Consider the following 24,305-nt stretch of genomic DNA (forward strand, 5'->3'; position numbering starts at 1 on the left):
TCCACAGGGTGCGGCTCCCGCGATGGGGCGGACCCTGGTTCTAACAGGCGAGGAACTCCTGGCCAAGGCCTATGGCCCGCCCCTAACGGTCCCTATGACATCACCATCAACCAATCAGTCGGCGCATCCTTTCGCCCCTTGACTGCTCCGCTTCCGGGAGGCGGGGCTTCTGCGGGTTCCACCTCCCGAGCGCCCCTTGTGGCTACCAAGGACAGGCAACAGGTGTCCAGTTGTTCCCTCTCCTGTCTACGAATCTGAGGACCTCCCCAGGATCAGAGATCTGGGCCGGATACACGGCCGGGGTTCCTACGGGTTTGTGGGTGGGGGTGGAAGATCTGCAGAGGCACTTAGGGCTGAACTCCTTTGAATGGGAGCCAATCGGTGCAGGGGCTGCAGGAGCGAGTCCCCCAAAGTAGTTTTATTTATCTATTTAGAGACAAGGTCTCACTCTTTCGGAGTGCAGTGGTGATCACAGCTCACCGTAGCCTCGAACTCCCCAGGCGATTCTCTCACCTCGGCCTCCCGAGTAGCTGGGACTACGGGTACATGTCATCACACTTGGCTAATTTTTGCATTTTTTATAGAGACGGGGTCTCACCATGTAGGCCAGATTAGTCTTGAACTCCTGGGCTCAAGCAATCCGCCCATCTTGGCCTCCCAAAGTGCTGGGATTATAGGTGTGAGCCACCGCGCCCGGCAACCCAGAAGTGGTTTTGACAGCACCAGCGCTTTCTGTGTCCACAATCTAGTGAGTAGAGGGCACAAAACCTGACACCACGGAGGCAGACAGGCAGGGGCTCTGCCGGGGAAGGGTGTTGGAGTCCCAAAGGAGGCGTCTGAGTCACCTTCGCAACCTGGGAAGCCTTCTTGCATAAGATGCCTGAGCAGTGCCTTGAATGACCAAGGGGAGGGATAGGGATTGGGGGTGGGCATCCTAGGTCTTGGAGACTGTGTGGACAAATGTGCAGAGGCATAAAGGGACTATGGCTGAGGGAAATCAAGCCCTGCCCTCTCACCAAATAGGGCTGGTGCTGGTCCCAGCTAACACTCCTTTTGGAGAGCAAAGCTCCTCACTTCTGAGTAGTGAGATCGATTGCGGATCGCTCTCCATGTTGCTCCCTGCTGTGTGTCATCCCACTGTCATTCTCCCTTCGTGGCTGTTCTGTGGAGCCCCTCTCCCTCAATCTGCACTCACCTCTATGCCCCAGCCCCAGTGGCAGTTCCTAATGCACTCCCGGTAAAAAAAAAAAAAAAAAAAAAAAAAAAACAGATGTTAGTGATAGTGGTGGTAGTTCTTCTCTCCACCTCCAAATCTTGCCCTTGCCTCCTAATAAGACCCCTATGTGGTTTAACCTCATTCTTTTTTTTTTTTTTTTTTTTGAGATGGAGTTTCACTCTGTCACCCAGGCTGGAGTGAAGTGGTGTGATGGGGCTTCACCATGTGATGGGGCTTCACCATGTTGGCCAGGCTGGTATCAAACTCCTGACCTCTAGTGATCTGCCCGCCTCAGCCTCCCAAAGTGCTGGGATTACCAGCATGAGGCACCGTGCCCAGCCTATCCTCCTTCTCTTATCAGCTCCCAACTAGAGGTCCACCCAGGACCCAGAGACCTGGATTTGAGGCTACTGGGCGGCAGATGGAGCGATCAGAAGACCAGAGGGTAAGGGTGTGGCAGATACTGCCGCTAACACTTCTCAGCCTTTCCTTCTCCTGCCTTTTCCACCCCACCCTGTGTTTGTCTACTCCCAGCCAGCTGTACCTTTCCAGGGGAAGACTTGGCCAACGTGTCCAGCTCAATTATCCAGCAGTTCTTTGACCTCACTGAGATCTCAAGTCCATTGTTCATCACCTCAGCTACTGATCTGTGTCATTAGCCTTATAGAGTTCAGTGCCACGGAAACTCCCTGCCCTGTTCTTTTTCTTTTTCTTTCTTTTTTTTTTTGGAGACAGAGCCTTGCTCTGTCGCCCAGGCTGGAGTGCAGTGGCGTGATCTCGGCTCACTGCAAGCTCTGCCTCCCGGGTTCACGCCATTCTCCTGACTCAGCCTCCCGAGTAGCTGGGACTACAGGCGTCCACCACCATGCCCAGCTAGTTTTTTTTTGTATTTTTAGTAGAGACGGAGTTTCACCGTGTTAGCCAGGCTGGTCTCGATCTCCTGACCTTGTGATACTCCCGCCTCGGCCTCCCAAAGTGCTGGGATTACAGGCGTGAGCCACTGTGCCCGGCCTGCCCTGTTCTTCTTAGACAAACTTGCTGGGCTAAAATCTAACCCCGTTAAAATGGACTATTTATGTATTGTTTGCCTCTAGCGCAGCAGAACATTGCTGGAGGAAAACAAACAACCGTGCTAATTGGTCTCATTTTATATTCATGACCACAAGCCTCAGTATTATATCGGAGGGCCTATCCAGCGCAGTAGGGCAAGAAAAATAATAAGTTATGAAGATTGGAAGGGAAAAAAAACTCATTCACAAGCAGTAGGATTGTATATGTAAAAATTTCAAAGGAACCTATAGGTAAGTTGTTAGAATGAGTTCAGCAAAGTTGTTGGACACAAGATCAATATATAAAAATCAGTTGCAATTTCTATATGTCACCAACAGTTAGAAAATAAATTTCTTGCCTGGGCATGTTGGCTCAAGCCTGTAATCCCAGCACTTTGGGTGGCTAAGGCGGGCAGATCACCTGAGGTCAGGAGTTTGAGGCCAGCTTGGCCAACATGGTGAAATCCCATCTCTACTAAAAATACAGAAATTAGCCGGGCGTGGTGGTGGGCACCTGTAGTCCCAGCTACTGAGGAGGCTGAGGCAGGAGAATCACTTGAACCTGGGAGGCAGAGGTTGCAGTGAACAAGAAAACAAAAATTTTTTTTCTTAAAAACAATGATGTTTACAATAGCATCAAGTAATATCAAATGCTGAGGAATAAACCTAATGAAAGATGTGCAAAGACTACATACACACATACAAAAAAACTATAAAACATTATTGACGGAAATAAAGACATAGGCCTGGCATGGTGGTTCATGCCTGAAATCTCAGCACTTTGGAGGGCCAAGGTGGGTGGATCATTTGAGGTCAGGAGTTAGAGATCAGTCCCGCCAACATGGTGAAACCTCATCTCTACTAAAAATACAAAAAAATTAGCTTGGCCAGGCGCAGTGGCTCACACCTGTAATCCCAGCACTTTGGGAGGCTGAGGCGGGCGGATCATGAGGTCAGGAGATCGAGACCATCCTGGCTAACACGGTGAAACCCTGTCTCTACTAAAAATACAAAAAAAAATTAGCCGGGCCTGAAGGCAGGCGCCCGTAGTCCCAGCTACTCGGGAGGCTGAGGCAGCAGAATGGCGTGAACCTGGGAGGCGGAGCTTGCAGTGAGCCTAAATTGCACCACTGCACTCCAGCCTGGGTGACAGAGCGAGACTCCGTCTCAAAAAAAAAAAAAAAAAAAAATTAGCTGGGCATGCTGTTGTGCACCTGCAATCCCAGCTACTCTGGAGGATGAGGCAGGAGAAGTGCCTGAACCTGGGACGCAGAGGTTGCAGTGAGCCAAGATCATGCCATTGCACTCCAGCCTGGGCAACACAGCCAGACGCTATCTGAAAAAAAAAAAAAAAAAAAGTTAAAAAAATGAGAAATAAAGACAAAAATAAAGTGAAAAATTGTTCCAATATTGGAAAACTCAATATTATAAAGGTGCCAATTTTCCCAAATTGATATATGGATTCGATGCAACTTCAGTTAAAAATCCCACTAAATTTTGGCTGGGTGCAGTGGCTCACACCTGTAATCCCAGCACTTTGGGAGGCTGAGGCGGGCAGATCACAAGGTCAGGAGATCGAGACCATCTTGGCTAACATGGTGAAACCGTCTCTACTAAAAATACAAAAGTTAGCCGGGTGTGGTGGCGGGCACCTGTAGTCCCAGCTACTTGGGAGGCTGAGACAGGAGAATGGCGTGAACCTGGGGAGGCAGAGCTTGCAGTGAGCCGAGTTGACGCCACTGCAGTCCAGCCTGGGCGACAGAGCAAGACTCCGTCTCAAAAAAAAAAAAATCCCACTAGATTTTGTGTGTGTGTAAACTGACAAACTAGATTCAGCAGCCTGAGCAACACAGCAAAACCCCATCTCTACAAAAAATACAAAAATTTTGCACATGCCTGTAGTCCCAGCTGCTTGGGAGGCTGAAGTGGGAGGATCCTGTGAGCTCTGGGGAGGTCAAGGCTGTACTGAGCTATGATCACATGCTGCACTCTAGCCTGGGCAACAGAGCAAGAGACCCTGTATCTAAAAAAAGAATGAAAATTAAAAAATAAAAAGAAACCAAGATTGTGTGGTACTGGTACGAGGATAGGAAGACTAAAGGAACGAAATCCAGAGACAGGCCTGAAGATGTGTGGAAACTTGAATTTTGACAAGGGTGGTTCTTCAGAGCCAACATGAAGAAAGGGTTGTTTTCTTTTTTTTGTTTCCCCAGGAGCAAGTCTATTAACTGAAAGAATAGGCTTTTCAATAAATGATGCTGGGTCAGTTGGATATCCATATAGAAAAAATTAAATGAGATCTCTATTTCATACTGCTTGCATAATCAATTCCATATAAATTTGACATCTGAAAATATACAGTTTCTAGAAAACAGTATTAAGACCTTGTTTTGTTTTTTTGTTGTTTTTTGTTTTGTTTTTTGTTTTTTGAGACAGAGTCTCGCTCTGTCGCCAGGCTGGAATACAGTGGTGCAACCTTGGCTCACTGTAACCTCTGACTCCCTAGTTCAAGCAATTCTCCTGCCTCAGCCTCCCGAGTAGCTGCGATTACAGGCACATGCCACCACGCCCAGCTAATTTTTGTATTTTTAGTAGAGATGGGGGTTTCACCATGTTGGCCAGGATGGTCTCGATCTCCTGACCCTGTAATCCGCCCGCCTCGGCCTCCCAAAGTGCTGGGATTAAAGGCGTGAGCCACTGCACCTGGCCAAGAGAAGATCTTAAAGGTGACTTTAAGCAAACTTTTTTTTTTTTTTTTTTACAGAGACGGGAGCTGGAGTGCAGTGGCTGTTCACAAGCATGAAAGCAAAGGTTAAAAAATTTGTTTTTATATTTAAAAAGTTTTTAGAGATGGGGGTCTCACTTTGTGGCCCAGCCTGCAGTGCAGTGGTGCGATCATAGCTCCCTGCTGCCTCGACTTCCTAGGCTCAAGGGATCCTCCTGTCTTGGCCTCTGAGTAGCTGAGACTACAGGTATGGCTCCACCACACCCGGCTAATTTCTTTAATTTTTTGTAGGGACAGGGTCTCATCATTTTGTCCAGGCTGGTCTGGAACTCTTGAGCTCAAGTGATCCTCCTGCCTTGGCCTCCCAAAGTGCTGGGATTACAGGCATGAGCCACCACAGCCAGTCAAGATTTTTTAACAGGACAGGACTAACAGGATTGTCTAATAGGACATAAAATACACTAACTATAAAGGAAAGTATTGATAAATTGGATTACATAATGATTGAGAACCTTCTTTTATCAAAAGACATTAAAAGTGGGAGAAGATACTCTAAGATAGAACATCCATGGACTCATATCCTGAAATACATACTACAAATCAATAAAATATACACAAACAGATAAATGGGGCAAGAGATTCGAATAGTTACTTCACAAAAGAGAACATTCAAATAATATTGAAAAGGTGCTCAACCTCTTTAGTCATCAGGGAAATGCAAATTGAAAAAAATAAATACTGGCCAGGTGAGGCGACTCACACCTGTAATCCCAGCACCTTGGGAGGCTGAGATGGACAGATCACTTGAGGCCAGGAGTTTGAGACCAGCCTGGCCAGCATGGCAAAACCCTGTCTTTACTCAAAGCACAAAAGTTAGCTGGGCATGTTGGCCCACGCCTGTGGTCCCAGCTACTTGGGAGGCTGAGGCATGAGAATTGCTTGAACCCAGGAGGAGGATGCAGTGAGCTGAGATTGCACCACTGGACTCCATCCTGGGCAACAGAACAAGACTTTACCTCCCAAAAAAAAGGTGGGGAGGGGAGGACTACTGCATTCTACCAGAATAGCGAAAATAAAAATGACTTGACAATACCAAGTTTTGGGAAAGATAGGAGAAGCTTGAACTGTCTGACACTACTGAAGGAGCATACATTGGTACAACTACTTTGGAAACCTATTTGGCAGTATCTGCCTGTGACCCTGAAATTCCACTCTTTATTTGGGAATATACCCTCCAAAAATAATGTGTATGAGCAACATGAAGACATGTACAACAGTGCTCCTGGCAGCAGTATTTGCAATAGACAAAAATTGGAAACAACTGAAAGGTCATCAACAGTGGATGGATATGCTGGGTGTGGTGGCTCATGCCTGTAATCCCAGCACTTTGGGAGGCCAAGGAGGGTGGATCACCCGAAGTCAGGAGTTTGAGACCAGCCTGGCCAACATGGAGAAACCTTGTCTCTACTAAAAATACAAAAATTAGCTGAGTGTGGTGGCGCACGCCTGTAATCCCAGCTACTCGGGAGGCTGAGGCAGAATTACTTGACCCCTCATCCTGGGGTTGGCCTTATGCATGTGCAGCTTATGGCTCAGCACATATGCCAAAGACACGGTGCCAGCACTTCTTTTTTTTTTTTTTTTTTGAGTTGGGGTCTCACTCTCACCCAGGCTGGAGTGCAGTGGTGCAATTGCTCCTGAGCATAAGTGATTCTTCCACCTCAGCCTCCCGAGTAGCTAGGACTACAGGTGCAGGCCACCACGCCCAGCTAATTTTTGTATTTTTTGTAGGGATGGGGTCTTCCTATGCTGCCCAGATTGGTCTCAAACTCCTGGGCTCAAGCGATTTTCCCTCCGCGGCCTCCCAAAGTGCTGGGATTACAGGCGTGAGCCACCCGCACACTTACACACCCATTCCTAGCTGCAGCTTCAGAAACTTCTGACCCAGGAAGTCAGCCCAAACCCCCTCACTGTCCCCCAAAATTTGAGTTCTTCTCAACTCTACCCAAACACTCCCCTTTCTTGGGGTGGCTTAATGCTCTGTCTCATTGCCCTTCCTACTGCCTACCCACATATCACATCTACCAACCTTCGACGCAGCCATAGATGTGTTCTATCAAAGACAGTTCCCTCCCCAAGAGGACTTCTCTGACTAATCATAATCTGCCTTTGGTTGTAATTTTGTGTTATGAGGCCACCACAAGGGTGTTTGCTGAAGAGGTCCTGGAGTCCCCTCAGAGCATGCTGGCTACCAGGAGTCAGCATGTATGTAACTTCATCAGCTGGGGCTTCTGCTTCTCTTACAAACAGGTGCCAGGGCCCACCTTGGGCACTCCTGCAGAAGTGAGCAGAGGCTTCTGCCATGGGGCCATACCTTGTTTGACCTAGGTGCCAGCACTGGGACAGATGGCACAGCACAGTCCTGCCGTTCCCACATGGTTTGTGTGTGCATCATGACAGGAAACACAGCAAGTCACAAAGGCTGTCCGATGTCCCTGCCTCAGCTTCCTGAGGACCTGTGCTTTTTACTGAAATACACTATCTCATAAGAATACTTCCCTGCCTTCCGCACCCCAGTGAGAAAAGAGTTGTGACTGGAAGTCAGTGTCATTGACTTTGGATATGAAAAGGAGGCAGAATGTCTCCAGGGTTAAAAGTAGTAACCAGGCCAGGCGTGGTGGCTTATGCCTGTAATCCCAGCATTTTGGGAGGCGGAGGTGAGTGGGTCACCTGAGGTCAGGAGTTCAAGACCAGCCTGGCCAACATGGCGAAATCCCATCTGTACTGAAAATACAGGAATTAGCCAGGTGTAGTGGCAGGCGCCTGTAATCCCAGCTACTGGGGAGGCTGAGACAGGAAGAATTGCTTGAACCCAGGAGGTTAAGGGTTGCAGCGAGCCAAGATCACACCACTGCACTCCAGCCTGGGTGACAGAGCACGATTCCATCTTAAAAAAAAAAAAAAAGAGGGGCTGGGCGCGGTGGCTCACACCTGTAATCCCAGCACTTTGGGAGCCTGAGACAGGTGGATCGTCTGAGATCAGGAGTTCGAGACCAGCCTGACCAACATGGTGAAACCCCGTCTCTACTAAAAATACAAAAATTAGCTGGATGTGGTGGTGGGCACCTGTAATCCCAGCTATTTGGGAAGCTGAGGCAGAGGAATCATCGCTTGAACCTGGGAGGTAGAGGTTGCAGTGAGCCGAGATCACACCATTACATTCCAGCCTGGGTGACAAGAGCAAAACTCCGTCTCAAAAAGAAAAAAAAAAAAAGAAGTTAGTAACCAGGTTGTGTCCCACAGAGCTTTACTGGGGGCCAAACACTGTCAACCCCTCCTCAGGTCCGAGTGAGTTTGTGCACCTGTCCTTCTGACAGTCAGCGGTGAGCAGGGCATCCCCCACCAGGCCCCCATACTTTCCTCCCATGGGTTTCCTATGGAATGTTGCTGCTTCAACTTCTGAGAGCCTCTTGCCGGGGGGCCCCATCCCTAGCCCTTGCCTCCCTGTGCTGCTTTACCTTCTTTTTGGGAGGATAACTGCCCTCTGTTTTCAGCACCCCAATGAGAAAGAAAAAGTCATGACCAGAAGTCAGTGTCAGTGATTGCTGATGTGTGGAACCATCTGATGAATGAGGAGTTTGGGTAAAAAATAAAGGGAACTGATGAAAACCACTTGTATGTGAAGCCTATATAGTGGTGTGTGCCTGTAGTCCCAGCTACTCGGGAAGCTGAAGTGGGAGGACTGCTTGAGCACAGGAGTTGGACATCAGCCTTGAAAAGACAGTGAGACTCAATCTAGAAAACAGAAACAACACTTCTGACTGGTGTCTGCCTGTGGGTTTCTGACTCTGCTCCCAAACTTACGGTGAGAACTTCTTTGCTAACTTGAGAGTCTGCAAGAGTGAAGTTTTTGCCAAATTTTGGCCTTTAGTTCCTCTAAAACACTAATGGAAACGTAACCCCATGCTTGTTAAGACCCTCCTTCTGCCCTACCATGATTACCAGATCTCTGCTGAGGTTGCAAGATGAGGTGATCTTGCTGGAAACAAGGACAAATGGGGGAAGAAAATAGGGCTGGACAGGCCCAAGCATTCACAGAGGCCAGGGCTGGGGGTAGGTAGGGGCCTGCTTCATTTGAGAACAACTATGAAGGACAATAGGGTTTCAACAGGGGAGAGAGTAGCGGTATTCAAAGCAAAGCAAAAGATGTAAGTGAAAGATGTAAGCGGGCCGGTGCGATGGGTCACGCCTATAATCCCCGTACTTTGGGAGGCCAAGGCAGGAGGATCACCGGAACTGAGGTGTTTGAGACCTGCTTGAGCAACATAGTAGGACCCTGTCTCTACCAAAAAAAAAAAAAAAAAAAAATTAAATTAGCTGGGCATGGTGGCTACTGTAGTTTCAGCTACTCAGGAGGCTAAGGCAGGAGGATCACTTGAGCCTGGGAGGTCAAGGCTACAGTGAGCCTGGGTAACAGAGTGAGACTGTCTCAAAAAATTAAAAAAAAGGAGAAAAAAAAGATGTAAGTGTGTAAGTGAAGCCTGGAGATGCAGACACCTGCAAATGGGCTGCTGGGGGGCACTTGGCTATGGCTGGGGCTCAGGAAAAGTGGAGCTCAGGGAAGAGAGGCTAGAACAGGGCTCAAAGGGCCTCGAAGGCCAGGCCTGTCAGGGTCCATTACCTCCTCAGGCTGGAGAAGTCAGTGCAAGCTGCAGTGATGGGGTCCTGAGGCCCCAGTACTTCTGCCCATCCTCTCCCACTGTCTCCCAAGATCATACAGGGAAGCCTGTTTCCAGATGCCTGTGATTTATTTCCAAAGGAGAGCTACAGCACATAGGAAAATACACATGGCTTTTCGGTCTACATTTTTACAGAGAAAAGAGATTCGGTCATCGGCTTTCTCAGTGCCATCATCCTGTTCCATGAGGCTCCAGGATGGATGGCCTGTCTCCAAGATCCCTCTTTCAAAGCAGCAGCTTGGCCAAGGCCTCTGGGGGTAGGAGTGAAGGGCAGCGACCCCCATGTGTGGGTAGAGGGGAGGACATGAGCAGCACTCACTGCAAAGCTAAGGCAAAGAATAGAGCTGGTGGGAGATGCCTCCCCTCACCCCAGGGGCATGGCTTGCTGAGGCCCAGGATACAGACCAGGAGGGGTGGGGATGGGGGTCTAGTCCAGCCTGGAGCGGCAGCAGGACTCTGAGTGTACACATGGGTGTGGGGTGAAGAGGGGGGCATGCTGAAGAGGAAGCCTACCAGGGTATAGAGGGGCTTTAGCTTGCATATTCCCCCTGCCCCAGAACAGCTCCCAGACCATGGTCCCCAATCCTACACTTGGCCCCTCTCGTAAGTTCTACTTCAGGTGGGGGTCCTGCTCAGGTTCCTTCTGCCACCTTATCCCCTCCCACTGTCAGTGCAAAACATTCTTAGGGCCAAGGCCCTGAGTCCCCTGCACACTGACTGGAGCTGCAGGGAAGGGAGGACAGCAAGGTGCTAGCTGGGAGCCTCCCCCAGCACCGGGAATTCCTTGCACATCTCTCGGACAATCATGCGGTCCATCTGGCACTGGGGTGAGGTCTCCTCCTCATTCAGGATGCGTCGCAGTACGGCCTGCAGGTCGGGTAGCCGGTGGCGGTGCTGCAGGTAGGGTGTGGTGCGGACTATAGCATGCATCAGGGAGAGGTACTCCATGCGCAGCTGTGGGAAGAGCAGGCCAGCTCAGGGACCCCAGGGAGGTACTGCAACCACCACTGGACAGGGACAGGACCCCACTGTCCCACAGACCCCAGGGCTGTGGACCTGAATATCAGGGCTGCATCCCCAGCACCCACAATATACCTGGCACAGAATTGGTCTTCAATAGTTTTTGAGTAAGTGAATAAATGAATCATCCCAGCCACAGACAGCCCCAAGTATGTGGCCTGCCCAGGGAAGTCCTGCCCATCCTTTGAAGCTGGGTCTCTCAAGGTGCCTCTGTCTATCAGTCAGAGGCCCTCTGCTTCTCACCCTATCTTCTCTTACCCTGGAAGATCTCGTGCACATTCACAGCTTCAAATAGTGAACTACTCTCATACCTCTTACCTAGAACTCCCGTGAGCTCCAGACAAGAATATTCAACTGCCCGCTTGACATCTCCTGCACGTGACAGACCTCAAATCCACATATCTACCATCAAACTCATGATCTTTCCCATCCTCCCAGAGTTGAAGGTTTTCTCATGTTCTTACCTTTAGAAAGAGCACTGTTGCCGATTCAAAAGCACAGGCCTGAAATATGGTGTCCTCTTTGCTTCTTGTCTCCCACGTACCTCATATCCAAGCCATGTCTAAGACCTGGCCATCCTACCTCCTACATATGCCCCAAATTCATCTCCAACAGCCTCTCCTCCAACCTATACTCCCAACACCTCTGGCTGAACCAGTTCCAACAGCCCTTATGATCTATATATATGATTCATATATATACGATATATACATCATATATATATGATTCATATATATACGATATATACATCATATATATATATCTATATATATACATCATATATATATCTATATATATACATCATATATATATATCTATATATATACATCATATATATATCTATATATATACATCATATATATATATCTATATATATACATCATATATATATCTATATATATACATCATATATATATCTATATATACATCATATATATATCTATATATATACATCATATATATATCTATATATACATCATATATATATCTATATATATACATCATATATATATATCTATATATATACATCATATATATATCTATATATATACATCATATATATATCTATATATATACATCATATATATATCTATATATATACATCATATATATATATCTATATATATACATCATATATATATATCTATATATATACATCATATATATATATCTATATATATACATCATATATATATATCTATATATATACATCATATATATATATCTATATATATACATCATATATATATATCTATATATATACATCATATATATATATCTATATATATACATCATATATATATCTATATATATACATCATATATATATATCTATATATATATATCTTTTTTTTTTTTTGAGACAGGGTCTCGTGCTGTCACCCAGGCTGGAGTGCAGTGGCATGATCTCGGCTCACTGCAACCTCTGACTCCTGGGTTCAAGTGATTCTCCTGCCTCAGCCTCCCAAATAGCTGGGATTACAGGCATGTGCCAAAATGCCCGACTAATTTTTGTATTTTTTTTTTAGAAGAGACGGGGTTTCGCCATGTTGGCTAGGCTGGTTTCAAACTCCAGACTTCAAGTGATCCACCCACCTCGGCCTCCCAAAGTGCTGGGATTACAGGCGTGAACCACCGCGCCCGGCCAGCCCTTATGACTTGACAGCTTGTTCTCAGAGAGACCCCCAGTCCACTGACCTGATCTAGCACTATGTCTGCTTCCCTCAACATCCCTCATTTCTCTTTTTACCTCTAATTAGAGAAATAATACCAAAACCTCCTTTAGGCAGCACACCCTGCTAAGTCCCAGCCCTGGGAATCATACTGAGGTGCCTGCACATCAAACGCCAGTGTCTAAGCTATAGACAAATGCAGAGCCATGTGCAGGCCTGAATGTCATTCACCACCACAAACCTCAAACGGACACGCAGCACTGCCTGAGCCTCCCGCTGCTTTTCTCTGCTGTGTCACTCTCCCTTAGAGTAGTAATAATGTCCACCTTCTCTGTCTTTGAAACCTACCTACCTTGTCAGCTGGCCTTGTGCTTCATAGAGAATACAGAAGTAATCTTGCAGAAACCCGTCTTTCCCCTCAGTACCCACATCTCACCTGTCCCTACCAGAATGAGCAGCCCTAGTTCCTGTCCATGTGGGCCTGGACCTGGACTCTCCCCTCCTGCCCCATCCACTTGACTCCTGTGGTGGCTCACCATCTCCAACACATCATCCATCTCTCTGTGCTTGCTGGATCATTCCCTCCGGCTCAGAACATGCACCATCATCCCTACCATTTTTGTTTTTGTTTTTTAAAGAGACAAGGTCTGGCTTTGTTGCCCAGGCTGGAGTGCAATGACACAATCGTGGCTCAATGCAGCCTTGACCTCCTGGGCTCAAGTAATCTTTCCACTTCAGCCTCCAAAGTAGTTGGAATTACAGGTGCATACCACCATGCCCAGCTAATTTTATTTTCTACTGTGGTCCATCAGGCTATACAGAGGTCTCACTATGTTGCCCAGGCTGATCTTGAACTCATGGACTCAAGTGGTCCTCCTACTTCGGCCTCCCAAAGTGCTGGGATTATAGGCGCGAGCCACTGCACCTGGCCAACATCCCCCAACTGTCGCCCAAGCTGGAGTGCAGTGGTGTGATCTTGGCTCACAGCAACCTCCACCTCCCGGGTTCAAGCAATTCTCCTGCCTCAGCCTCCCAAGTAGCTGGGATTACAGGCTCCCACCACCATGCCCAGCTAATTTTTGTATTTTTTGTATTTTGTATTTTTAGTAGAGACCATTTTGACCAGGCTGGTCTCGAATTCCTGACCTCAAGTGATCCACCCACCTCAGCCTCCCAAAGTGCTGGGATTACAAGCATGAGCCACCGTGCCTGGCCAACATCCCCCATCTTCAAAACACTCTCCCTGGCCAGGCGCGGTGGCTCACACCTGTAATCCCAACACTTTGGAAGGCTGAGGCAGGTGGATTGCATGAGGTCAGGAGTTCAAGACCAGCCTGGCCAACATGGCAAAACCCTGTCTCTGCTAAAATATAAAAATTAGCTGGGTGTGGTAGTGGGTGACTGTAATCCCAGCAACTTGGGAGGCTGAGGCAGGAGAATCACTTGAACCCAGGAGGCGGAGGTTACAGTGAGCCACGATTGTGCCACTACACTCCAGCCTTGGCAACAGTGGGACACAGACAAACAAACAACAACAAAAACCCCCCCCGCAAAAAAACACTCTCCCTACCCCCAGTCATCTCTCTCCAGCAACCTCCCTCCCATTTTTCTCTTCCCCTTAATAGAAAATTCACAAGAGTTGTCTCCATTTACTGCTTCCAACCCTCCCCTCATTTCTACTCCCCAATAACTTCAAGCTCTCTCAAACTTTCATCTCCTCCTTGCACCCCACTGACACTGCTTGTCAGGCACCACTGACCTCTGTGTGGTGAATCCAATGGCCAACCCCAGTCTCGCTCAGGCTCCTAACGGTATAGAGATGGCTGATTGTCTTCCTCTAAACATGTGGCTTTGGGCTCCTGCTTTCTTGGTTCTCTTCCTGGGTTTCTCCCTAGTTGTTTCAGCTGTGCCCAGGGCTGCAGCCCGAACTTCCCGCTGACCTGCCTGTCTATCTCATTTCTGAGGCAATCACATTGTCACAGGCTTCCCATCATATCGCTGCATAGACCACTCCGAAATGTCTCTCTAGTCTCAACTCATTCCCCACTGCCTCCCTGATGCCCTCGGTACCTGGGTGTCTAGCAGATATCTCCTCATTCTTGACACATTCAAAACACGACTCTCTATTTTCCCCCAAGAAGTTCTCCCAGACTCCCCAACTTCAAAAATCTGCACTTCATCCACCGAGCTGCTCAAGATAAATCAAGTGGCAAGCCCTGCCAGATCCACTTACTAAACACTCCACAGCTGGCCTCTTCTCGCCACTGCCACTGCCACGACCTATCCCATCCCCACCCCATCCATGCCACCTGGACCACTGAGGCTGCTTCCTCCCTGGCTGGCTTCCACTCTGCTGACATGCAGTTGATTCCATGTGGGATGTTAATCACATCACATTCCCCGGTCCTGAGATCACAACCTCTTGCAGCAGCCTCCGAGGCTTTGTGTAAACTCCATCCTCCATGCCTCATCTCCCTCCACTCCTTCCTCTCCAGCCTCCTCCAGCCGCACCACCTCCAGATCACCTCATGGCTGGCTCCTTTGGGTCTTGGTGCACCTATCATGGCCTCCTACACTTACCTGGCTCCAGCAGTGGCCTTGCCCCCTCATCTCCACTCAATGTCATGCCCCCCACCATTTTGTTTCCGTTTCCACAGTGACCCCCGCTGCTGCAGCCACCTCCAGGCACCTTGTCTCCTGGTGACAGGTCTGCGATGTGCCGCACAGTGATGTCAATGAGAGCCATCATGTCTGTGTGGTAGAAGATGGCAGCTGTGGCCGGGCCGCCAAACACGTCCTGCAGGAACTTGAGGACAGAGTGTGGTGGCTGTGGCTCATGTTTGAAGATGCGCACAGGGTCATCTAGGAGGCAGGGGTCATAGTGGTCAGGGTGGACCTTGTGGGGATCCCAGAGTCACCCCAGGGGGTTGCGGGAGTCATTGCAGGGGTCATGGAGTCACAGGGCATGGAAGTGGTACCCGCGCAGATTCCCGGGCCCTCACCCCCTCTGTTCAGGAGCAACAACAGCTTCTCGGAGAAGATCTTGACATTGGCGTGTTTGCTCAGGGCAGCCATGATGACATTCTGGTCAGCAGCTAAGGAAGGACATGGGTATAGACAGGGTGCTGAGCCTGAGAGCCACCATGTGCTCAGCCACCGCCCGGCCAGGCCCCACCCCACCTGGCAGGTGCAGGTTGAGAGCCAGAAGCAGGTTCACGCAGAGGTCCGGCAGCTGCTCTGTGGTGTCCAAGGGCAGCCCATCCTCGACGATGTTCAGTAGGAACTGGGCAAAAGGCGTGCCCAGGTGCTCTGGGAGAGGGGCGCACAGAAGTCTGCAGCCCCATTCCCCTCCGACCCCCGCACCACCCACCCTTCCTGGCTGTCTGTGAGCCTTGGGGATAGCCTCTCCCTGCTAGCCTGTGTAGTCAGCAGGTCCCAGGCCCTCGGGCAATGGGCCCTGGCTTAGGACCTGTAATCAGCTGGTCGGTGACTGCATTCTTACCATAGTGTGCATAGGGCACTGCCTCTCCCATGGAGAAGACCATGGCCAGGATGAGGGCAGAGTAACAGAGTTTCTGGTGGTCTGGGGGGACAAGGCAGGCAGTCAGAGTCCCCAAAGATGGCAGGAAACCCCAGCAGATGGCAGGAACACCCTCCAGATAGCAGGAAGTTCCCTCCTACCCCGCCCTCCAGCCTCACCCTGCGTGTCTGTCTGCATGTCCCTTGCCAGCTCTACAGGCAGCACGGATGACACAAGCGTGGAGATGATGGCTGCGTCCAGGCTGCACATGGCGCCAAAGCACTTGAGGAGCAGCAGCCGCAGTGATGCTCGGTGTTCCTGGCAGGGAACCCTGCGTGCTCAGTGCCTGGAACTCCCCCACTATCTAGGTCTCTCCATTACCCCTCCCCTCCATCCTGCACATACCATTTGGTAATAGGCCACCAAGGCCAGGACAGACTCGAACTCGTTTCTCTTGCACATTTTCTTGCAAACTTCAGGGTCTGCATCAGTCTACAGAAATGAGGAAGTGAGAGCATCAGCCACCATGAGCGGAGCTGTGCAGCCGCACAAGAGAGGGCTGAGCACGTATGTGTAGGGGAGACTCCTAGCACTGTGAGGGATGCTACAGGGTGGGGGCCACTGCTCCCCATGTGGGGTATGTGTGTGGGACCCCACCCTTACCAGAATATGCAGCAGCTCCTCTAGGTAGCAGCGGATGACACCCTCGTCCTCATATAGTGCCCAACTGCGCTGCTGGGCGTCATCCTTCCGTCGAGCCAGGTCTGCAAAGATCACCTCCAGCCTCTGCTGGTCGTGGCAGACCTGCCCTGAGGGCAGGGCCGTGCTGAGGTCCTAGAGGGAGAGGGCAAGGCATGACTCAGCACACTCCCTGCCCTCACCATCTCCAGGGAGCCTCCAAGGCCTGGAGAGTCCATCTGTGGACTTTTACTCCATGAACTCAAGTCCCTCCTGGCCCACACTGGACAGGAGGCTCAACTCCAGTCTTGATGACCTCCCAGGACAGGAGTCAACGGGAGACTCATCTGTAGTGGGTTTTCAACAGCTCGCCTCTCATCCCAGACCTGGATAAACACCTCCAACTAGGAGGGCCATGAACTCTGTCACTGCCAGAATGTGACTCTGAGACCTCACTCTCCCATTCCACACAAAATGGCACAGGCCTGTCATCTACCAACTTGCCACATTTTCCTTGAACCCTGCTGACCAGGCACTAGCTGTTGTGCCCAGCACAGCCAAGCCCATTGGCCCACTCCCCAACACCCAAACCAGAAGTGTAAGAGGAACCATGGAGCACTAAAGAGGGACCTTTGGTCTGTCTGACCCCCATCATGTATGCTGGGCTCACTGCCCCCATCCTGCTCATGAGTGCCAAGGATCCCACCCATCCCATGATGCCCACACACCTCACTCCCTCTCATCCAAGTCAGCACCTAGGACTCCATCACAGCTCTCCCAGCACCCATGTCTCTTACTGCCAAGGTCAGCAAGGCACTACCCTCACCCATGCCGTGTCCATTCCTTCCCTGCAGCCAGATAGAACTCTTGGCTACCCGCATCTGGTCTTATCTGTCACCTGCCCCAGGTCTCAGCTCCTCCTACAGCACCCACTCCCTCACTCCCTGTGTTCCAGTCCTGCAGGCCTTGTTCCACTTCCTCCCACAAGCCAGGCTCAGTCCTGCCTTGTGGCCCTTGTCCAGGCTGCGCATCTGCCTGGAATGCTTGTCCTTCCTTTCTGCTTCAGAAATCAGCTCAACGTCCCCAGTGCCCAGCACAGTAAGAGCTCAGAGCCAGAGCTTGAGAAATACCTGTAATGTACAGGCTGGACAAGTGTGTGACGGTGGGAACAGGGTGGATAGCAGGGTGGCCCTGCTGTGCCGCCCACCCTCACCTTGCCCTCTACAAGTGAGAGGAGGACCTGCTCCATGACTGGTGAGCTGGCCGGCACCGAGGCCTGGATGTGACCCACTATGATGCCGATGGCCACCCGGCATAATTCGTGGCTCAGGCCAGTGTTTCTCCGCACCAGCTCCATCAGCTCGGCCCCAATGGTCCTGGGCACAGCCGCCTCAGCTGCTGCCTTCTCCTCTGTGGTCCCCAGGCTCAGTGTACCCAGGGCTTCCAGGTCATCAGAGGCTGAGGTTGTACCAGTTGCCACTTCTTCTTCTGCAGGGGGTTCAGGTGCTGATGCCTTGGAGGGAGGGGGCTGGACTTGGGACACGGTGGTGTGGGTGCCTCGGCGGGGCACAGGTGGGGGTGTGGGTGAGCAGCTGGAGCCTGGTTCAGATGGGCTGGAGCCGGTATAGAGCGTGTCCAGGGAGGTGCTGCTGACTGAGGAGCCGCTGGACACAGAGTTACCCCCGGAGGGCATGGTGTTGTGGCCACCTGCGAGCAGTGAGTAGAAGCTGGGCCAAAACCATACCCTTCACAGCCCAGATCCCCTGTCCCCTAACACAGGGCCTAGTTTCTCTGCTAGGCACTGCCTCCTCACAAAGCCCAGAGCCTAACTGCCCCAAAATGGGAGTCCTGTCCTCTTCCCCAGCTTAGAGCCTCCATTTCCCTGACACAGGCAGAACAACCATTCCAAGCATAGGGTGCCTCCACCTGAATTCCCCTAACCCTGGCTTCTTACCACTCCCAGAGGCCATCAGGGCCTCGCGGTCTCGGCGCTTCACTGGTGGGGGCGGTGTGGTGGGTGCTGCTCGGCGGGGCTGTGGTGGGATCTGGGAAGATGGAAGTGGGATCTGGAAGATGGAAGTAGGATCTTGGAGGACAGACTGACATCTAGAGCGGCAGCGAGGCTCAGGCCCTGAGCCCTGGCTGTGTGCAGGACTATGGCTCTGGGCTGCATCACTCCTGAGTGGACCCCTTGAGCCTCTGGATGAAGCCTCAAGTTCCACCCACCTCCCTTCTCCACGATGTCCTCACCACACACCTGGTAGAGGCCTCCATCTGCCCCAAGATGCTCAGAACTGGGTAGGCTGTGCTGCCGCTCGAACCCAGCTCGACACACCCCATTGGGCTGCCTGGCTGCAGCAGCATCCAAGTGGTGGTCACTGGTTGATGAGGTCATAACTGCAACACTGGAGGCTGAAGGGCCTCTGCGTGACAGGGTCTCTTTCCGGTGGTGGATCAGCTTCCTGATGGAAGGACAGGAAGACTATTGGGGGGGTGCATCTCACAGCTCAAAGTCCTCATATGCCCCTGTGGGATGCTGGGACCCCATAGCCCAGGCCCCTCAGACATCCCCATCTCCTCCATGCTCCACCCCAGCCTACAGTACCCCATACTATCCTCAGTCCTGTGCTCTGCACACCCCTGGTGCTCACTGAAGGACCCGACCCCACCATGCTCACTGGGAGGTGCCATTCCCCCACCACCCTTGCCAACCCTCGCATTTCCCAGGCCCACCTGCCCCATGACACTCATTGAAGAACCCCACCCCACCATGCTCACCGGGAGGTCCCACTTCACTCCCCTCAACACTCACTGGAGGACTCCACGCTGTTCCAGGCTGTACTTGCCACCATCCCGCATGGCTGTGTTGTGTACAGCCTCGATGGCCCGGTCAATGGCCTGGAGGACATCCTGCTCCAGGCCCTGGGGGGGCAGGGGACAGCAGTTAGACCTGAAGGCCAAACGGAGGTGCTCAGCCCAGGCCCAGCCTGAGATAGAACCCAGGGCAGAGAACCAATATAGCTAAAGCCTGGAATGCTACACATAGCACAGAAAGTTGAACCAAAATATGGAATGGGGTTCTCAAACTGTATCACTCAGGGAGCTGAGGCACAGGGTGACCCCCATGCTGCCACATTACATATTAGGTCCTGATCAGGATTTTACCCCACAGCAAGGCTCTTGGCTAAGATGTTTCTGAAAATCAGAGGTCTAAAGCAAAAACATAGCCCAGGGGCTCCCAGCTTGCAGCCAGGAGTGCATACCTCGTCTATCCCTGGTCTTGGCTCAGAGCCCAGGTTGAGATGCCAAACAGGAAGTCTCCAGTATCTGGAATCCTTAATACATCACTCTGCATCTTGCTGATCTTTCACAAAACCAAGATCATACCCCAGAACAGCCCTGTCCTTGTAAGGGCCCTCTGTAAGCCCTGGGAGCTGAGAATGGGTCAAAGGGACTTGCCCTCCCCAACCCTGCTGCTGGCCCTCATCCCCACAAGGTGTCTCAGTAAGCTTCCAGACCCGCCCTGGGAAGCAGTTCTGTGTTTGTGGCAAAGGATAAACATGAGAGAGGGGCCTAGCCCCTGTTCCAGGCTCTGTACTGCCATCCCCAACATTCCAGGGATCCAGTCTACTCTGCCTATCTGACATGGGGAGTGTAGGGTAGCAGCTATCAAACCAGCTACCCCCAGCCCTCCCCTGGCCCTGGCACACGTAGTCCATCAGGCTACATAGGAGCCCCGGAGCTGAGATGAACTCATTCCACCATGGGTTTGAGAAGCTTCTCTGATGGGGACAGAAAGGTGGGCACAGAGGTCAGCAAAGCCCTCCAGGTGGTATGAGGTGTGCCAGAGTGCAGGGAGAGGAGACAGGGGGATAGAAAGACACGAAGACACACACATACACACACACACACACACACACACACACACACACAGAGACAGAGAGAGAGAAAGAAAGAAAGGAATTGGGAAAGAGAGGAGCTCAGAGAGGAACGGAGAGGCAGACAGAGAGAAACAACGCAGAAAGAAACAGAGCCAGAGCCAGAGTGTGGGGGGAGCCGGAGGAAGAAACAAAAACACACACATGTGGAGTGGAGTCGGAACGACACAGGCAGAGAGGCACAGAGTCGCAGCAATCCAGACAGAAAGAGACACGCAGAAAGAAACAGACAGTGACAGAGAAGATGGTAGCCTCTCTGCCCTCCCCAAACACCTTGCCCCACTGGTCCTGGCTGGGGGCAGGGGACTCACAGGCCCTTGACCTATGCCCAGTAGGGGAAGAGACAGGACTTTTCCTCAGAGGCCTTCAATGAGACCCCATTCCCAAAAAGGTTGGGTCTGACACACAGCAGCCATGGTGTCCACGGCCCCCACTCCCACCCCTGGCACTCCTAGATGGGATCACGCCAAGGGTCTATGAGGAAGCCCCTAGGCCCCCAGGGCCCATCCTTCCTGGTAAGACCAGATGACACTTCCAAATTTATCCCGTTATTTCTGTCCTGAACTGGGCTGGGACAGGATGTTTCCTAAAGGATAAGGACTAGGGCGGGGTGGGGGTGTCTGGCACAGGCCCGGCAGCTCTGGGCCCTTCTTCCCCCTGTGGTCAGAATAGACCAGCTGGAGATACCGCACCCCAACCCCCGCAGCAGGGCTACTCTTAGGGAAACAGGAACTGGGACTGCAGCTTCCACTGGAAGGAAATGGGGCCACGGTCAGACCAGGAGAAGCTATAAGAACTCACTTCGTCACAATGTGAGCAGTCCCCACTCCAGGCTGGGAACAAGTAGGGATGGAGCCCCTCATTTTCAAAGGAAGAAAGTTTGAGAAGTCAGGGTTGGGGAGTGGAGCAGACAGTGTCAGCAGGGGCATGAGTCCTTGGTTCAAATAAGGTTGGGAGAGACTTAAGAAGAGCTTAGAGGGTGGCTGAACACAGGCTAGTGAAAGACACTGAAGTACCAAAGCTTGGGTGTCACATAGGGGTTGGAGGTGTCTATGGCTCTAGGGTCCAAGTTGGGGGGTTGAGGACCTGGAGGATGGCTGGGGAAACACGTGGTGTCCAAGGTGGTCCAGGTCTCAGTGGTGGCTCCAACGGGGGGCAAGGTGCGGGGATGGGGGAAGAAGGAAGGAAGGAAGGAAGGAAGGGAGGGAGGGAGGGAGGGAGGGAGGGAGGGAGGTTGGTTGTGGGGTCCTAGGAATCCAGAGAAGGGGCATATTAAGGATCTGGGGTCTCAGGGATTTGAATAATTGGCCAGGATTCGGTGGGGCTCAGGGTCGCCATTCAGATGGCGGACTCGATACTGAAGGGTCTGGGGTCCTGAGGAGTCTCAGTCCCAGAGTTAGGCTTTTGGTCGATCGGAGTTGGTCTGTCAAGGGCCTGGTCTTTTGTGGGTGATGCTGACTCTTGGGGTCTCAGTCCCCGTGGGTCCGGGGGTCTCAGGGTCAGGTTCTCAAACTCCCTGTCTGATAGAGGTCCTGGCCTCGGGTCCCGGAGAGGGTGGGGTCCCTGGGTCGGTTCCGCGGGGCTGTGAAGGGGTCCTGCCCCAGGGGCGCGGACGCCGGGCGGGAAGGGGCGCACTCACCTGCAGGCGGCGCAGGTAGGCTGGCGGCACGTAGCCCGTCTCACCACTGCGCGCCCGCGCGGCCAGCCACCAGTGCGCGCTGCTTCGCTCTAGCACCAGGAAGGTCTCGCCCGCGGCGAACGCCAGCGCGTTGGGCTCCGCCGAGCGGAACGCGTACAGCGCGCGGTACATGAGGCCGGGCAGGGCAGGTGCAGGGAAGGTGGCAAGGACTGCGGAGCCACAACGCCAGGCCGGGAGCGCCGAGCCGCGCCGCGCTCGCCCCGCCCCGTGACACACTACGCAGGCGCGCGCGCGCCCGCCCGCCGAAGCCCCGCCCCGGGCTGTATCGTTCCACGCATCGGAGAGCAGCGCCCCCGCGCGGCCCCAAGAGGTGCGGCGGGGCTGGGGTCTACAGCTCGCTGTCTCCTCTGGTCCCTCCCGGCTCCAGGCCCCTCATCCCCGGACCCCGCACCCTGACTCCTCACCCCGGCCTCAGCTTCACCCGTCCAGCCCTCTGCTCCCTTTCCCCGCTTAAATCCGAGCGCTGCGTCCCGTCCTACCTCCCGGTGAAAGCGCGCTCCGCTCGTAGCGGGTGCGCCTCTGCCGCCCTGGGGCAGTGGGTCCCATCTACTAATTACAAGGACGGCGACCTCGAAAGGATGATCTTGCTGATCCGACACTTGGAAGCCCCCGCCGGGCCCGGCTCTCGGTGTGTCTAGGCCTCACCACCTCTCTTCACCGAGTGCCGGTGGTGGCCAGCGGGGAGCAAGTGTGGGGAGAAGGGGGCCACAAAAACAGAAACCAGGCGGGGCTATTCCCTGTCTAAAGCCCTCCAATCTTTGCTCCCCACCCCTCCTCCTCCTCTCTCTTAAGCTATGGCTGGTTTTCTCTATATTGGGCCTTTGCATATTCTGTTCCCTCTACCTGGGACAATTTTCCCTTCCCTCTCCTATAGTATTTGTCCGTCAAGCTCCCACCCCCATCAATCGCTATCATCTTGCTGTGTTTTATTGTCTTTATAGGACTTAAGATTTGCGATGCCCCTTTCTGAGAGCATAGAGGAGGGCTGAAAGAGGGAGTGGGGTACCACGGTGGCCTTAAGAGCCTATTTGATCCACCCAGCTTTCCAGTCAGCCCAGATCTCCAGATATATGAAATCCTTGTAATAAGAGTGCCTGGAAGACCCAGGGAAGAGGCCCTCAGGGTCCTGGAGAGACTGTGGCTGAGAATGGTCCAGCTACACTCCACAGGAAGCCCGAGCCCAGGAAGCAGGAGGCGTGTACAGGCCAGTGTGTGCAAGTTTTCTATTTTTATCTGTATTTATTTTTTGAGACAGGGTCTTGCTCTGTCGTCCAGGCTGGAGTGCAGTGGGATGATCAAGCTCATTGCAGCCTTGATCTTCCAGGCTCAAGCCTACTGTCTCTGGGACTACAGGCATGCACCACCACACTCAGCTAATTTTTTTTTTTTTTTTTTTTAGTGGAGACAAGGTCTTGCTATGTTGCTCTGGCTAGTCTCAAATTCCCGGACTCAAGCAGTCCTCCCACCTTGGCCTTCCAGTGTTGGGATTATGGGTGTTATCCCGTAATCTGTCTGACCCAGTTGCCTATTTTTAGGCCTAAAGTACATAGGACTAGTGTGAGGTTCAGGTGAGGGGTAGAACTGCTAGAAACTGACATCCAGACCCTGCCTTCTCTGCACCAGGTCTGGCTCTGCAGTTCAAGACCTCTCTTGGCCCTTCCTCCTCCCAGAAGCCCTCCTGGGGCAGAGCAGAATCTCGGGGTCTGTGCTGTCTGGGACTGCCTGAAGAAGACTGGTGAAATTGCAATGGGGACTAGGGCTGAGCAGGAGTGGTGACAGGTGGTGTGGCCAAGAGGACCACCCTACCTAGCCAAACACGCCTTTTTATGGTACCCGCCATCACCTGGGCCCCTTTACAACACAGTCCATGGCTGCCAACGGACCAGACCCGAGGCTAGAGACCCTAGTATTGCTTCCAGGACATCTATCACAATAGCCAGCAAATTAGCTGCTGCCAGTGGCATAGGAGGGATTAAAATATGGACCCAAGGTTTGGATCACCTGCTATCTAATTGGCTTAAGCTGCATACGGCCCATGAGAAGACCTGT

General features: G+C 51.9%; 1 protein-coding gene and 1 long non-coding RNA gene across 9 annotated transcripts; one reads left to right on the forward strand and one right to left on the reverse strand.

Annotated features, from left to right (window-relative positions):
* The first annotated feature begins 75 nt into the window (after positions 1-75).
* Positions 76-8,659, forward strand: LOC129532565 (uncharacterized). Its single transcript, XR_008678330.2, has 5 exons — positions 76-222; positions 585-748; positions 1,578-1,661; positions 5,030-5,076; positions 8,545-8,659. It is a non-coding gene; the product is annotated as an uncharacterized lncRNA (long non-coding RNA).
* Positions 8,660-9,779: 1,120 nt separating this feature from the next.
* NCKIPSD (NCK interacting protein with SH3 domain) lies at positions 9,780-22,487 on the reverse strand. 8 transcript variants are annotated; one of them, XM_004034094.4, is made up of 13 exons: positions 22,197-22,487; positions 19,432-19,541; positions 18,877-19,081; positions 18,574-18,664; positions 17,833-18,326; positions 16,605-16,775; positions 16,347-16,433; positions 16,121-16,259; positions 15,924-16,004; positions 15,602-15,730; positions 15,424-15,516; positions 15,111-15,283; positions 9,780-10,683 (listed from the first exon to the last, which is right to left on the reverse strand). In XM_004034094.4, exons 1-13 carry the CDS (start codon positions 22,365-22,367, stop codon positions 10,480-10,482), a joined length of 2,148 nt encoding a protein of 715 aa, XP_004034142.1. In that variant the 5' UTR covers positions 22,368-22,487; the 3' UTR covers positions 9,780-10,479. The 8 variants fall into 8 exon arrangements, with proteins under 8 accessions (XP_004034142.1, XP_004034143.1, XP_055238373.1 ...); XM_004034095.5 differs by having other exon boundaries at positions 18,574-18,685; positions 22,197-22,483; XM_055382398.2 differs by having other exon boundaries at positions 15,111-15,172; positions 22,197-22,469.
* Positions 22,488-24,305: the final 1,818 nt, after the last annotated feature.

The sequence above is a fragment of the Gorilla gorilla genome, chromosome 2 (genome assembly GCF_029281585.2).
Source record: "Gorilla gorilla gorilla isolate KB3781 chromosome 2, NHGRI_mGorGor1-v2.1_pri, whole genome shotgun sequence".
NCBI lineage: Eukaryota > Metazoa > Chordata > Mammalia > Primates > Hominidae > Gorilla > Gorilla gorilla.